The sequence below is a fragment of the Chiloscyllium punctatum genome, chromosome 8, assembly GCF_047496795.1.
Source record: "Chiloscyllium punctatum isolate Juve2018m chromosome 8, sChiPun1.3, whole genome shotgun sequence".
Taxonomy (NCBI): domain Eukaryota; kingdom Metazoa; phylum Chordata; class Chondrichthyes; order Orectolobiformes; family Hemiscylliidae; genus Chiloscyllium; species Chiloscyllium punctatum.
This window is the reverse complement of record NC_092746.1, coordinates 102371275-102387588: the sequence shown is the minus strand read 5'-3', so window position 1 is coordinate 102387588 and position 16314 is coordinate 102371275. Positions and strand designations below refer to the sequence as shown.

The following is a 16314-nucleotide window of genomic DNA, read 5'->3' as shown; positions in this document are numbered from 1 at the left end:
TATTGCATTTCGGAGCCTTTGAAAGGAGAATGCACTGCAACACATTTAGGACACTTGAATCGTGATTGCAAATTATCAATAGTGGTAATAGCTGCCATTTTATTAGAAAAAGAGCTTGTTTTTTTTCCCCCAATTTTCTCGTAATGAAGGCCCATCCTTCTAGATATTACCATAGTGAATCATTCTGCCCCAGGCTTCATTTCCTTCCTAATCTCAGGGATCCAAATTGGATAGAACATTCTGTGTGGCACATCTAATGATTCATACAGGCTTAAGAATGCTCCATTGTCAGAATTCCTTTTAGCTTTTGTAACAGCTTTGTCAACTTGCTCCCTCCCTTGTTTAAAGGATCCAAAAATTTCTCTTGCCTTTCTTTTTCAAGTTTCACATTTAATTCATATAACCACTTTCTTTTCATGTCAAAACTTATCTCCTTACATTTCGTTTGTGCCTCTCTGCCCAGTTTACTAGCTTCCATATGACTTCCTTAGGTAGTTTACTGTCCTTTTCACTGCTTTGCTGAACTGCTTTAATGGAGTTATGGTAATGTGTTTTATGAGTCAGTCAGTTGGACTTATGGATAACAAGATAGCAAGTTAACATGCTGGTGGAAGGAGCAGAGCAAGTAGACTTTAAGTAAGCTTTGAAGTGATAGTACTGCCTGTAACACCTCTGAAAAGGCTGCATGCTGGATCATAAGCACAATACTTTTGTCAGCTGAGAGCAGACAAGGATCAAGCAATATGCATTGCCTCTGTAGTATCATACATTCAATGTAGAGGTTTAAAATGGTCCTTTTTAGTTTGTTGCAGATCAAGGTAAGATGGTCATTTTACTTATCCTCTATGACCTTCACCCTTTTATTTATGGATTGTACCAATAGTTAACAGATAGTTGTTATCTACTTTCACAGAGGACAGCACTGAGTTTAAGGAGATGGACCATTTACACTTCACAGTTTTTGACATTATATTTCATATGCCATATTTTTTGTTATGTAATTTATCTAGTTCCCTTTGTAGTGTCGCCATGATCTTTTCGAAACTTATTTTCTTACTAATTACAGTTTCTTTAGTAAATTTAGCAACCATGCATTCAGTCCCTTCATTCAAGTCATTGCTATAGATTGGTAATGGTTAAGGCTCCAGCACTGATCTTGAGGCACTTATTACATCATGCCAAGTTATGCCTATTCTTAGCCAACCAGTGCTATGTCCATGCTAATATGTTCTCTCTATACGATAATCTTGAACTTTGATGTGATGTGGCACTCTCGTCAAATGCTTTTGGAAATTCAAGTACTGTGCAACTGCAGATTGCCCTTTTCCACATTACTTGATATTTTCTCAATGTTTTTGTAAACTAAAACTAAAATAGTTCACTTTAGCAAGTCATTTTGATTCTATTTTGTTTTAATCATCCTGCTATAAACTCTTGAATAATAGATTTTTACTTTTCCCCAATAACAGATATTGGGTGAACTGGCCTGCAGTTTTAAACCCTGTCACTTGCAAGGTCCCCTCCAAGCCAGTCACTGTCCTGACTTGGAAATATTTTGCTGTTCCTTCAGTGTTGCCGGGTCAAATCCTGGAATTCCTTTCTGTTAACCAATAGCAAATGGACTGCGATGGTTTAAGAAGGCAACTCACCGCACCTTTTCATAGGTAACTAGAGATGGGCAATAAATGCTGGCCAGCCAGTGCCACCCACATCACATAAATGAATTTCTAAAAAGGGTTGGCTTCTTTGAAACCCCCATAGCTCCCTGAGCCCCAGAGCCAATAGTTGGTTGCACCTCCTAGCTCCTTGGACTTCTGAGTCCAAAAGCTTAGATCCTGCTGATGCAATACCTTTATAGGTTGGAGCTGCTTCTTCCTGCTCCTTAAATGGCTGAGTGGTGAGCAAAGATGATAATTTCCTCCGAGTGCCTCTGTTATGGTCAGGATGTTCAGCATTTTACATCTTTTTATTTTCCTTTTGTTTTTGCAGTTGGGTAGCTTTAATGGTTTTGGTGAATTATTAAGAAGGTTTAAAATTCATGTACAACATGAATGCCAACAAATTAAAACACTGAACATCTATTATTTTAAAGAACACAAAGTAGTTAAAATATGGAACTTGGCACATGAATGAGGAAAATACTGCAAATGCTGCTGAAAACATTGTTCCTGAGATAGACTAGTTGGACTGAATGGCCTGTTTCAATGCTCTAAGTTATATAGTAACCATTGCTGTGAAGTTGACACCACCAACATGGTTATGATTGCCCAGGATTTTATCTCATGCCTCCTATGCTGCTGTTTCTATTTTATAAAAGTAATGACATTGAGATGCATCTGAGGATGTCTTATGAGGTAACCTTCGCTAATGGGGTTTGGTTAGCTAAGTTGAATAGCCAGCTGGTTTATGATGCAGATTGATGCCAACAGCATGGGTTCAATTCCTGTACCAGCTGATGTTAGAATGAAAGTTACCTTCTGAATGTCTCCCCTCACCTGAGGCGTAGTGACCCTCAAATTAAACCGCCATTAGTTGTTTAGATTAGATTACTTACAGTGTGGAAACAGGCCCTTCGGCCTAACAAGTCCACACTGCCCCGCCGAAGCGCAACCCACCCATACCCCTACATCTACCCCTTACCTAACACTACGGGTAATTTAGCATGGCCAATTCACCTGACCTGCACATCTTTGGACTGTGGGAGGAAACCGGAGCACCCGGAGGAAACCCACGCAGACACAGGGAGAACGTGCAAACTCCACACAGTCAGTCGCCTGAGGTGGGAATTGAACCCAGGTCTCTGGCGCTGTGAGGCAACAGTGCTAACCACTATGCCGCCCACAATAATGAGAAGGCAGCTCTGATAAAATTGTGAAAACTTAACCTTTTATATTTACTTCAAGAATACTTGTTTTATATGTACTGCAAAATCCCATCTGAACATTAATTTTCATCAGACTTGTACATTTATTTTCACATTCACTATGCACTGTCCTCTCTGCTACAGAATATGCTTGCAATCAAATGTAATGTAATTTGAACATATATGTGTTATTGATATAAATCACACTGGATTGGTTATATTGGTTAACTTGTAGCTTTTGAAGTATTTTTTGAATTGTTTCTGCATCCATTAAGAAAGTATACAAATGTCCCACCTTGTCTCAATATCTACATTTTAATTCTTTTTTACATTTTATGACAGACTTTATTGTAACTATCTTTATTTTGCAAACTGCAAAGGCTATTCTGAATATTTTGAATAGTGTTGAAAAAACAGGCAATAATTTAAAACCTGTTGTGTTGTTAAAAAAAAATGCTGCAGATTGTAGTAACATGAATTTAAATGAGGAAAGAGATTGGAAACAGAACTGGCCTTTCACCCCTGGGATTTAAATGTAATGGATGGAACTCATAGGGGCCTAATTTCTGTTTTGAGTCTCAGAATCTTCGCATACTCCTAGAATCCGAAGAGTATTTGAGTTGTACAGCACAGAACATGAATCTTAAAGCAAAGATAAATCTTAAAGCTCAGGGAAACAGAACATTTCATGTGGATGTTCATTTGTGGTGTTGTTTGGATAACAATAGCATAAAAGTGTTCAGTGTTCTTCTAAAAGATTTTGTCTCTCTTCTGGCAGTGTTTGACATTGACAAAGACAGAATTAGGGCATGACTGGGATATCAAAGCTATTACAGAAATCTGATTCAGGGATGGACAGACTGGCACCTTGATGCTTCAGGATGGAGATGCTATAGGAAGGAGAAAAAGGGAGGCAAGAAAGGAGGGGGGTTTGGGAGAAGATTACAGCTGTATTTGGGGAGAATGTCCCTGGGATATTGTCCAATGAGGTTGTATGGGTGGAACTTAAAAGTAAGAACGAGATGATCACCTTGTTAGGATTGTATTATAGGTCCCTCAATAGTCAGTGGGAAATTGAAAAGCAAATATGTAAAGAGATCTCAAATATTTCAGAAAAACAAGGTTGTAATGGTGGAGGATTTTAACTTTCCAAATATAAACTGGGACTGTCATAGTGTTAAGGGCTTGGATGGGGAGGAATTTGTTAAATGTGTTCAAGAAATGTGTTTCTTATTCAATATGTGGATGTACCAACTCGAGAAGAAGTAATACTTGGTCTCCTGTTCGGAAATAAGGCAGGACAAGTGACTGAGGTGTCAGTGGGGGAGCACTTGGGACAAGTGATCATAATTTTATTAGATTTAAAATAATTATGGAAAGGGATAGAACCGATCAAAAATTTGAAGTTCTAAATTGGAGTTAGGCCAATTTTGATGATATTAGGTAGGAACTTTGAAAAACTGATTGAGACAGCCTACTCGCAGTTAAAGTGATGGTTGGGAAGTGGGAAGCCTTTAAGAAAGAGATAATGAGAGTTCAGAGACCATATGTTCCCATTAGTGTGAAGGTCAAGGCTGGTATGTGGAAGAAATGCTGTACGACTGGAGAAATTAAGGCTTTGGTCAAGAAAAAGCAAACATCTATCAGATATAGACAGCTGGAATCAAATGAATCCCTAAACCTTCAAAAGTGCTCCCCAGGGTTCTGTCATTAACTGTTTCTGTTACCAAAAATGCAACACATTGCATTTCTCCAAGCTAAACTCCAGCTCCCATTCCTCAGCCCACCGGCCTAGTTGATCAACATCCCATTGTCGTCTTCGATAACCTTCTTCACTAACTATGCCACCAATTTTGTTGTCATATGCAAACTTATTAACCATGCCTCCTGTATTCTCATCCAAATTGTATATATAAATGATGAACAACCGTTGACCCAACATTGATCCTTATGGCACACCACTGATCACAGGCCTCCAGTCTGAACAACATACCTCTACCGCCGTCCTTTGTCTCCTACCCTTAAGCCAATTTTCTGGCACTCCTTTGATCCCATGTGATCTAATCTTACTAATCAGGCTACCATGCAAAACTTTGTCAAAGCCTTGTTAAAATCCATGTAGACAACATCTACCACTCTGCCTTTATCTATCTTCTTGGTCACTTCAAAAACTCTAATCAAATTTGTGAGAGACGATTTCCCATGCACAAAGTCATGCTGACTATCCCTAATCAGTCCTTACCTTTCCAAATGCATGTAGATCCTGTGTTTCAGAATCCCCTCCAACAATTTACTCGCAACTGACATTTGGCTCACCTGAATGTAATACCCTGGCTTTTCCTTGCAGCATTTCTTAAATAGTGACACAACATTGCAACCGTCCTACCTTCCAGCACCTCACCCATGGCTGTCGATGATACAAAATTCTTTGCTAGGAGCCTGCAATTTTTTACCTAGCTTCCCACAATGTCCTGGGAGACATCTGATCAGGTCTTGGGGGTTGATCTACTTTGATGTGTTTTACGACCTCCTGCATCTCCTTTTCTGCAATATGAACTCTTCAAGATATTACTATTTATTTCCCCTAGTTCCCTAGCTTCTACATCTTTCTCCACAGGAAAAACTGATAAGAAATATTTGTTTAGGATCTCACCCATCTCCTGTGGCTTCACATGCAGATGGCCTTGTTGGTCTTTAAGGGACCCCCTTCTCTCCCTAGTTACTGTTTTGTACTTAGCTTGGATTCTCCTTTACCTTATGTGCCAGAGCTATCTCATGTCCCCATTTTGTTCTCCTGGTGTAGTCCTACACCCTCTATACTCCTCAAGGGATTTACTTGATCCCAGCGCCCTATACCTGATATATGCTTTGTTTCTCTTGACCAGAACCTCAAAATCTCAAGTCCAGTTTATTGAGTTTAAATTTCACTAGCTACTGTGGTGGGATGTCCTCAGGGCCTCAGGGTCACTAGTACAATGACACTGCTGCAGTGCTTCTCCTTTCCCCTAGGAGGCTAGCAAAATTGCTCTTGCAGAATGCCTGAATCTGCTTGAAGGACTCTTCCCGTGCTGTAACCATTCTATGATTCTATTCCATGACATAGAAATAAAGTTTTGTAAGCTTTTCATTCCCTTGACTGAAAACATCATGTGCAAAACTATTCGCTTTTTAAAAGTAATTCATTGAAAATTGGGTGACACTGAAGACAGTGATCTTGAGTTTTTAGACTATAAAGAATCAGTACTAGCCTTGAATTGTATATAGATCACATCATGTAGCTAATAATAGGATGTTTATAGACCAGTGCATTATTTGACTGTTTAGCAACTTTCATTATCACTTTCTGGTAACTGCAAATTATCAGGTTTGTTGAATTAATTTTGTGACTTGGTGTGCCAAGATTTGAAATCATAAACTTTGTATTAAGGTTTAGTATAAGAATTATGAGACATTTATCCCTTCAATGCAAACTACATTACTCTTTGACTTTAATGTTGATGGGGTCTGTTTTAAATGCCAGCCTTGGCTCAGTTGGAGTATTTGGTGCTGCATAGTCAGAGATATTGTCATTCAAATAAGATGTTAATTCAAAGTTCTGTCTCCTGTCTCATCTTGATTTTAAAGATGTTATTCTGCCATTTGAAAGAGAGCAGTGGAGTTCTCCGAGAGACCTAGCCAATATTTTTTGCTTGTATTTTAAAAATATAAAAATATTACTTTGGGAATGAACTATAGTTCTGTTACAGAGACTATTTCTTGAGACCATTTTCAGATGAGTCTGTATTACATTAGTGCCCCATTTGGTGCTTTTGATTGAAAACACATTTAGCTGGATGTAAAAGATGCGTTCACAATTTCGCTTCCATTCTCTCCCGTGCATTGAGCCCACTCATACCTGCATCTTTTGCTGGTGGGTTGCACTGAGTGCTTATATACTACCTTCAGGTCAGGTATTACTAGACAATCAGTCATAGTACTGGCAGGTTAATCTGTTGGTTTACACAGGAGTTCTGAGATCAACTGAAATGCCTTTACTGCTGCCTACTACTGCAGGACTCCATGTTAGAGCCCAACAGGTTTATCTGGAAGTACGTGCTCTCGGACGAAGGAGCTACGCTCTGAAAGCTTGTACTTCCAGATAAACCTGTTAGATCATAACCTGGTGTTGTGTGATTTTTAACTGTCCACCGCAGTCCAACACTGGCACCTACACATCAACAGTACTCAGTTACTAAAATGGAAGCCTTATAGAGTCAGAGATGTTCAGCACGGAAACAGACCCTTTGGTCCAACCTGTCCATGCCAACCAGATATCCCAACCCAATCTAGTCCCACCTGCCAGCACCTGGCCCATATCCCTCCAAACCCTTCCTATTCATATACCCATCCAAATGCCTCTTAAATGTTGCAATTGTACTAGCCTCCACCACTTCCTCTGGCAGCTCATTCCATACATGTATCACCCTCTGCGTGAAAATGCTGCCCTTCAAGTCTCTTTTATATCTTTCCCCTCTCACCCTAAACCTATGCCCTCTAGTTCTGGACTCACCCACCCCAGGGAAAAGACTTTGTCAATTTACCCTATCCATTCCTTTCATAATTTTGTAAACCTCTATAAGGTCACCCCTCAGCCTCCGACACTTCAGGGAAAACAGCCCCAGCCTGTTCAGCCTCTCCCTAAAACTCAAATCCTCCAACCCTGGCAACATCCTTGTAAATCTTTTCTGAATCCTTTCAAGTTTCCCAACATCCTTCCGATAGGAAGGAGACCGAATTGCACACAATATTCCAACAGTGGCCTAACCAATATTCTGTACAGCCACAACATGACCTCCTAACTCCTGTACTCAATACTCTGACCGATAAAGGAAAGCATACCAAATGCCTTCACTATTCTATCTACCTGCGACTCCACTTTCAAGGAGCTATGAACCTGCACTCCAAGGTCTCTTTGTTCAGCAACACTCTCTAGGACCTTACCATTAAGTGTATAAGTCCTGTAAGATTTGCTTTCCCAAAATGCAGTACCTCACATTTATCTGAATTAAACTCCATCTGTTGCTTTTCAGCCCATTGACCTATCTGATCAAGATCCTGTTGTAATCTGAGGTAACCTTTTTCGCTGTCCACTATGCCTCCAAATTTGGTGTCATCTGCAAACCTAACAACTATACCTCTTAAGTTCACGTCCAAATTATTTATATAAATGACAAAAAGTCATTGACTTGTGGCGTTTAATACCACATTTGGTAAGTCAGATTTCAATGAAGGTTTTGGAGTCCACGATGGATCTGCATTACACTGTGTTCTGTATCATAGCAGAGCCCCAGTGCACTAGGTAACTTATGTCATTGCTGTTTGTGAGACTTTATTTTCAAATTGGCTGCTTTATTTTGATACATTGTAACTGTGACTCCAATTCAGAAGTGCATGGGATCACCTGAAGTGGCATGAATTCAAAGTAATGTTCCTTGGTTAGTATGTGCACAAAGTCGATAAATCAATTTTGAGGATATATAGTGCACTTTTCGAGTCCATTTTAATTTAATCATCCAAAGTAATTATTATTGTCAAAGGTTTAACTTAATGGTTTGTACACAAATACCAATAAAAATCAGGCTTGATTTAATATGGAACCATCGAGCTTCCTACCCAAATATGACATACTACATGAAACAACATTTGAGTATGGCTTGTGGTTTGTGTTTTTTAACTAATTTACTAACATATATACAAATAGTTGGAATGATTTACTTACTTCATCGTTAGTAACAATGGAATAGGTGAAATTCTGTTCTCTAGCTTTAATTACCAATCCTTTACTAACACTAAATGTCAAAATGCTGCATTTTGTAGAATATTTTGTTGAATTCTGATGTTGAATTGCTTGCAGTTTTGCCCAAGATTTTTGAAGTCGTATTGCTCAGAATTTTCATTGAATGCAATAATGACATGTCTCTTGGAGCACCTATCTTGTATTCTGCGTAGTAATGGAACAGTGAGAAGCTATGAATTGTGTTTTTGTTGTGATGCTGTGAAATAATCTGTCTTGTCATCAAAACAAGCTTTTTTTTCCCCAATTCCAGCCATTTCCCATCAAAATTTTTCTAAATTCTCATTTTTAAATTGCTGAAAAATGTTCTTAAACATTGCAAGCAATAAAGTAGAATTATTGGGAATAAAATAATTTGTTTACATAAAACTTGTGGAAATAGAAGCAAAAATGAAAAGTAAATATTTCAAGATTTTATTGTCCTGAATGGTTAATGAAGTCAAGCATTGTGTAAAACGGTCTGCTAATTTAAGTATTTCAGCCTAATAAAGTATTAGAGGAAATCAGGACATTAGTTGTTTGAAAAAGCAGATAAGTCATTCAGATTCGACGATAGAACATGAGGTATTAACAATTTTGCTATCTTATCTATCCTTCATATTCAGTTTAGTGCCCAGAGCGTAATGATCACAGACCACAAAATTATGACTAAGTTTTGTAATTTTTTGTGTGAATTTGCAAATTTATGCAGCATATGATATAGAATTTGAGAAGCTGCAATGCAAGATTGTGCCCATGTAGTTTATACAGGATGAAAATTTATTCTTAATACTACATCAAGCTAGTCTGAAAGGCCACATTAGATCTTGTGACATTTCTCCATGATAGCCTTTTTATCAGTGTGGCTGTTGTGTTGATTAATTTCAAGTGCATTTGCCGAGTTAATGGGTGTGTTGAACATGTCAGAAATTGATAGAAAATTTTATTGCCCTAAAGTAACCTTTTGTCACACCCCAGAATCTGACAAAGATTATTTTGTCGAACAGAAGGTATGACAGGATAAATCTGTCTGAAAGCATTTGTTGAGCAGTTTGGTAAGTAGTCACAAGAAACTGTGAAAATTAACTAAGATAGCAAGTGGCACTTATGAATAATGTTTGATTCTAATGTGAGATGGTGTTCAGGTTTCTGGCAATTTCAATATTTAACAAAAATGCATATATTTGTGCTGTAGATTTATGTCTAACTTTGTATTTTTGTTAAAAGATTGTGTCAAGTTTCAAGACAACAACTTCTAGAGCGGTCTGTCAGCTGGTGAAAGAATACATAGGACACCGAGATGGGATTTGGGATGTCAGTGTTACACGCTTGCAGCCTGTGGTGCTGGGCACAGCATCAGCTGGTAAAATTTTATTATAGCATTTCAGTCTCTGCTTTCAAACTTTATTTTGTCATGACTATTCTGCGGGGTAGCTTTTTAAATTAATTTTGTTGCAACATGATAATATATGAGCATGGTAAAATACTTAGCATTTTTTGAAGTTATTTTGTTAAACTTGGTATTTGAATCATGGTGTGGAATGCCGATCTTAATTCATTTGTGAAGACGAACCTTTAATTTTACCAAAAACTATGTCTGTATTCCTTAGATCACCTTTAAATGTGGGTGCTCATATTGTCTCCCGTAAGATGGCTAGGAAATTTATTGAAATTAAGAAAAATCTTTCTCTTGAAGATGTATCTTACATAGTCATATGAGTAGATTTTTTTGTAATGCATTTAGCATTGCCCAGTGAAATGTTTTCTTGGATGTTTCCCAAGCGTTCTGCTTAGAAATATGAAAACTTCAGTCAGGTAAATAATTCAGTTCTTAATTTAAAGACTGAATCTCTTGGTCTTGTATTTGCACTTGGGTATTTGTCAGCTTTGAATGATATACTTGTGTGTAGGTGCAAAAGTAAAAGCTGTGTATAAATAGATTAAGATTAGGACACAAACTATCTTGTATGTTGAGGTGGCATTGTGGACATGGTTCTTAGGTTGTTAATTTTTACTTTGTGTTTGCCTTCATAAAAGAAGGAGCCAGTGTAAAAGATGATAAGGTCAAAGCATGAATGAGATGAACTTTGTTAATCTTTGTCAGGCTGCTAAAAGAACCAGAGGTTCTGACCATCATTCTCCAATCCTCTCTGGTTATTGGGATGGTGTTGGAAGACTGCTAATGTTGTACTCATAACAAAAAAGGAGGAAATGATGTATTCTATTCTAGGAAGTCAGTTAGTGAAGATTAGAACTGTAGCCAATTTTTGCACACTTTTATGGGTTTTTTTTTATTTACAGCGATACCATTAGAAACATGCTGTCATTGACATTGTCTTAATTTGTGACTGATGTCTACTCAGGGTTGCAAGTTTCTGTCACGGGTCATCGTGTGCCCAAACAGGCTGACTCTTGAACTATAGATATTCTGCCACACGGAGCAGAATGTTCCACAGGCAGTGGAATGTAGAGTGCAGCATTTATTTTCTTTTCGCCTCTGCTTCTGCTCTGCCCTATCGCTAAGATAACTGAGAGTCAAGAGAGTGATGCAGCTTGGTAGATGTTGCCATTTTGAATGATTGGTAGCAAATGTATTCCAGTCACTAATTTCAATGCTGTTGCACTTCAAAGCTTCACTGTGTCTTTGAAGCCTTTTCTTTGTCCTCCCCTGGAAGACTGGCCCTTTGAGTGTTAAAAAACCAAACTTAGTGAGCATGATATATTTAACCATCCAAGAGCAACATCCTGTCCATTGTTTCCCTTAGTGTCTGTGGAACTGGCTTCAAAAAGGAAGCCTTTGTTTAGTGGTCTTCCCATTGAATCCAGAGGGTATGACATCAGCATTGCTAATGGGATTTCTCTTGAGCTTTTATATGTCACCGACACAGTTCAGGTTTCGCTGCATGTCAGGAGCAAGATGATGACATCTGTTGTATACACTAGCACTTTTTTAGTGAGAGGTCTCTGTTGTCTACATTCATTGGCATAGTTTGTAGACTGCTGAGCTAATGCACTTACTCCATGTTGGGCTTCCTTGTCAATGGTGATCTTTTGAGAAATATGGCTACCCAGATTTAGGAAGAATGTAACATTTTTCAGAGTGTGTCCTTCAGCATGTATGGAAGATATTTGACTGATTAGATGTGGATTGATGTCCAAGTTTTGTTTTGGCAATTTCAATACCAGGCTAAGTTTTTTGTACGCAGCATTAGAAAGATCAAAAGTGGCTTGAAAACCTGTTACAGAGTGGACAAAGGCACTTGAGTCATCTGTCCAGTGTCAATCATATACATTTCTGGCACTCAGTTTAGTTTGGGCATAGAGGTTACTGAGGTCAGAGTTCGCTATCTCGAAAGTATTTAATAGTGGCACCAGAGAGCCACAAGGTGGATAGCAAAGTAAGAAAAGTTGTTGCAGCCCTACCAAGCCTTAGGCTGTTCTCTTGTTATAAAGAGACACAGGTGGTGGTTTAACTTAAGGGTCACCATGCGTCAGGCGAGGGAAGAAATTGAGGAGGGTCTTTTATGGGAATCTCAGCTGGTGAAGAAATCAAACTTACACTATTGCTATTACACTGCATTGCAAACCAGCCATCCAGCCAACTGAGCTAAACAACTCCCTTGCTGAGGTCACTAGGCACTATCAAATCAATTGTAAGTAGTATGTGACTATCTCTTAACCTTATTTGATTCTGGTTCAGATTTTGAAGGTGTTTGTTTCAGATTTCCCACTCAAGACAGTTGTTGCCATATCATCATGGTGAAGTTGCAGGATTATGAAGTTTCTTGGTCATCCAGATCTTTGGAACATAATCCGAACAATGTTTTGCTTTACTGAATCAAATGTTCTGATCAGGTCCATGCAAGAAGAGTTCCTGGCATTGTTAGTGAAATATTTGTTGGTCTTATCTGGCAACAAAATTCCTGCCCAAGGTATCTCTGGTAGGTCTGAAGCCATCCTTTGTTGTTTGTTGTTCATTTATGGGATGTGAGCATTGCTGGCTAGGCCATCATTTATTGACATTCCCTAATTCCCTTCAGAAAGTGGTCGTGAGTTTCCTTCTTGAGCTGCTGAAGTCCATGTGATGTAGATACACCAACAATTCTTTTAGGGAAGGAATTCCAGGATCTTGACTCAGTATCACTGATAAATGGTGGTGTGGTTCCAATTCTGAATATTATGTGGCTTAGAGAGGAACTTGTACATCATTATGTTCTCATGTATCTGCTGCTTTTGAATTTCTAGGTCATAGAGATTGGAGGTTTGGAATGTGTGGAAAGCATCTGGTCAGTTGTTGAAGTGCGTGTTGTATATGGCACGCACTGTTGCCATTATGTGGTGGAATAATGAATGCTGAATGTGTTAGTTGGGGTGCCAATCAAGTGGGCTGCTTTGTCATGGATGGTGTCGAGCTTCTTGAATGTTGTTGAAACTTCATTCGTCCAGGCAAGTGGAAAGTATTCCATTACACTCCTGACTTGTACTGTGTAGATAGGCTTTGAAGAATCAGGAGGTAAGATGCCCTCTGTGGAATCCCCAGCCTTTAACCTAATCTTATAAGTATGGTATTTACATAGCTGGTCTAGTTCAGTTTCTGGTCAATGGTGGAATCTCTCAGTAATGTTCAGAATGGCAGAGTCAGTGGTGATAATGCCATTGAATGTCAAGTGGCAATAGTTTGATTATCTTTTGATGGAGATGGTTCTTGCCTGGCACTTTTTTGGCATGGATATTACTTGCCACTTATCAGTTCAATTATAAATGTTGTCTAGTGTTTGGATATGAGCTACTCAATATCCGAGCAGTAACAAATGGTACTGAGCAGTTCACTGATAATTGCACTTTGCCATATCTGACCTTATGATGGAGGGAAGTCATTAATGAAGCAGCTGAAGGTGTTTGGGTCTAGAACACTACCTGAGGAACTCCTGCAGACATATCTTGGGGCTGAGATGATTGAGCTTCAACAATTATGTTCATTTTTCTTTGTACCTGGTATGTTTCCAAACAGCAGAGAGTTGCAATTGACTCCATTTTTTGCTGGAGTTCTTTGAACTGAAATTGATCAAATGCCACATTGACAATGCTATGGGCAGTCATTCATCCACATTTGAACCAAGTCTGTAATGAGTTCAGGAGCTGAGTGGGCCTGGTGGAACTCAAATTGAGAATTAGTGAACAGTTTATTGTTGAATAGGTGCCACTGAGAACACTTGTGATGATGTCTTCCATCACGCTGCTGATGATGAAGGGTAGACTAATGAGGGCAGTGTTTTCAAAAAATAACAAGTTGTGTTCTTAGTTTTCATTCCTTCTAATATTCAAATAGAGGGTGGGCGAGGGTACAACAAGCATCTGACATCATGAGTGGCTATTTCATGGTCATTAGCCAAGACATCTCAGGCAATTGATTGATACAGAGTAAGTTACCCAGAGTGCTCTGAGACAGAAGGAGGGCCTCATCAAACAGTCCTAGTAGGCAGCAATCACACCAGTCAGTACTCATTATGTGGTCCTCATTGGGCGGTTCTCACACAGAAGATGAACCAGAAGAGGAGGTGGAAAACCCAGTTCAGCTAGAGATCAGGATGCTGCTTTCACAACTTTGTGTGGCTTTGCCTGTCAAAGATAGTATTACAGCGGTGGAAAGGAAGATGGACGAAGATTTGCCATCTGAGGTAGTTTGGGTTGAGGTTAGGAATAGGAGAGGTGAGGTCACCCTGTTAGGAGTCTTTTACAGGCCTCCTAATAGTCCTAGAATCGTTGAAGAAAGGATTGCGAAGATGATTCAGGAGAAGAGTGACAGTAATAGGGTGATTGTTATGGGAGACTTTAACTTTCCTGATATTGATTGGGAAAGCTATAGCTCAAGTTCGTTAGGTGGGTCAGTGTTTGTGCAATGTGTGCAGGAGAGTTTCCTGACACAATATGTAGATAAGCCAACAAGAGGTGAGGCCATACTGGATTTGGTTCTGGGTAACGAACCAGGCCAGGTATCAGAACTAGAGGTAGGTGAGCACTTTGGGGACAGTGACCACAATTCGGTGATTTTTACTCTAGTGATGGAGAGGGATAAGTGTGTACTACAGGGCAAGAGTTATAGCTGGGGGCAGGGAAATTATGATGCGTTGAGGCATGACTTAGGATGTGTGGATTGGAAAAGTAGATTCCAAGGCAAGAGCGTAATTGATATGTGGAACTTGTTCAAGGAGCAACTATTGAGTGTCCTTGATAAGTACGTACCTATCAGGCAGGGAGGAAAGGGTCGTGTGAGGGAGCCGTGGTTTAATAAGGAGTTGGAATCCCTTGTTAAATGGAAGAGGGCGGCCTTTGTAAAGATGAGGCGTGAAGTTCAATAGGGGCAATTGAGAGTTATAAGGTAGCCCGGAAGGACCTGAAGAGAGAGCTAAGAGCAGCAAGGAGGGGACATGAAAGGTCCTTAGTTGGTAGGATTAGGGAAAACCCTAAGGCTTTCTATAGGTATGTTAGGAATAAAAGAATGACTAGGGAAGGAATAGGTCCAATCAAGGATAGTAATGGGAAGTTGCGTGTGGAGGCTGAAGAGATTGGGGAGGCGCTGAATGAATACTTTTCGTCAGTATTCACTCAGGAACAGGACATTGTTGTCGATATAAATACTGAGGCACGAATAAGTAGAATGGATGGCTTTGAGATATGTAGAGAAGAGGTGTTGGAAATTCTGGCAAGGGTGAAAATAGATAAGTCCCCTGGGCCTGATGGCATTTATCCTAGGATTCTCTGGGAAGCAAGGGAGGAGATTGCAGAGCCATTGGCCTTGATTTTTGTGTCCTCTTTGTCGACAGGAGTAGTGCCAGAGGACTGGAGGCTAGCAAACGTGGTTCCCTTGTTCAAGAAGGGGAGTAGGGATAATCCTAGTAACTATAGGCCAGTGAGTCTCACTTCTGTTGTGGGCAAAGTCTTAGAGAGAATTGTAAGGGATAGGATTTATGCACATCTGGATAAGAATGATGTGATCAAGGATAGTCAGCATGGTTTTGTGAAGGGCAGGTCGTGCCTCACAAACCTTATTGAATTCTTTGAGAAGGTGACTAAGGAGGTAGATGAGGGGAAAGCGGTAGATGTGGTATATATGGATTTTAGTAAGGCGTTTGATAAGGTCCCCCATGGTAGGCTACTGCAGAAAATACAGAGATATGGCATTGAGGGTGAGTTGGAGGTTTGGATTAGGAATTGGCTCTCTGGAAGAAGACAGAGGGTAGTAGTTGATGGCAAAGGTTCATCTTGGAGTGCCGTCACTAGCGGTGTTCCGCAAGGATCTGTTTTGGGACCATTGCTGTTTGTCATTTTTATAAATGACCTGGAGGAAGGGTTAGAAGGTTGGGTGAGCAAGTTTGCGGATGATACGAAAGTCGGAGGAGTTGTAGACAGTGAGGAAGGATATGGCAGGTTACAGCGGGATATAGAGAAGCTGCAGAGCTGGGCAGAAAGGTGGCAAATGGAGTTCAATGTAGCTAAGTGTGAAGTGATTCACTTTGGTAAGAGTAATAAAAAGATGGATTACTGGGCTAATGGTAGACTACTTGGTAGTGTGGAAGAGCAGAGGGATCTTGGTGTCCATGTACACAGATCTCTGAAAGTTGCCACCCAGGTAAATAGT

The 16314-nt window shown here is 39.6% G+C and overlaps 1 protein-coding gene across 4 annotated transcripts in view; it reads left to right on the top strand.

Moving 5' to 3' along the window:
• Positions 1-16314, top strand: part of wdr37 (WD repeat domain 37) — a 150166-nt gene that overhangs the window by 65617 nt on the left and 68235 nt on the right. For all 4 annotated transcript variants that reach the window (XM_072576163.1, XM_072576164.1, XM_072576162.1 and 1 more), the window contains one exon: positions 9903-10038. In XM_072576163.1, the coding sequence (XP_072432264.1) occupies positions 9903-10038 (136 nt within the window). The remainder of the gene's footprint in view (positions 1-9902; positions 10039-16314) is intronic.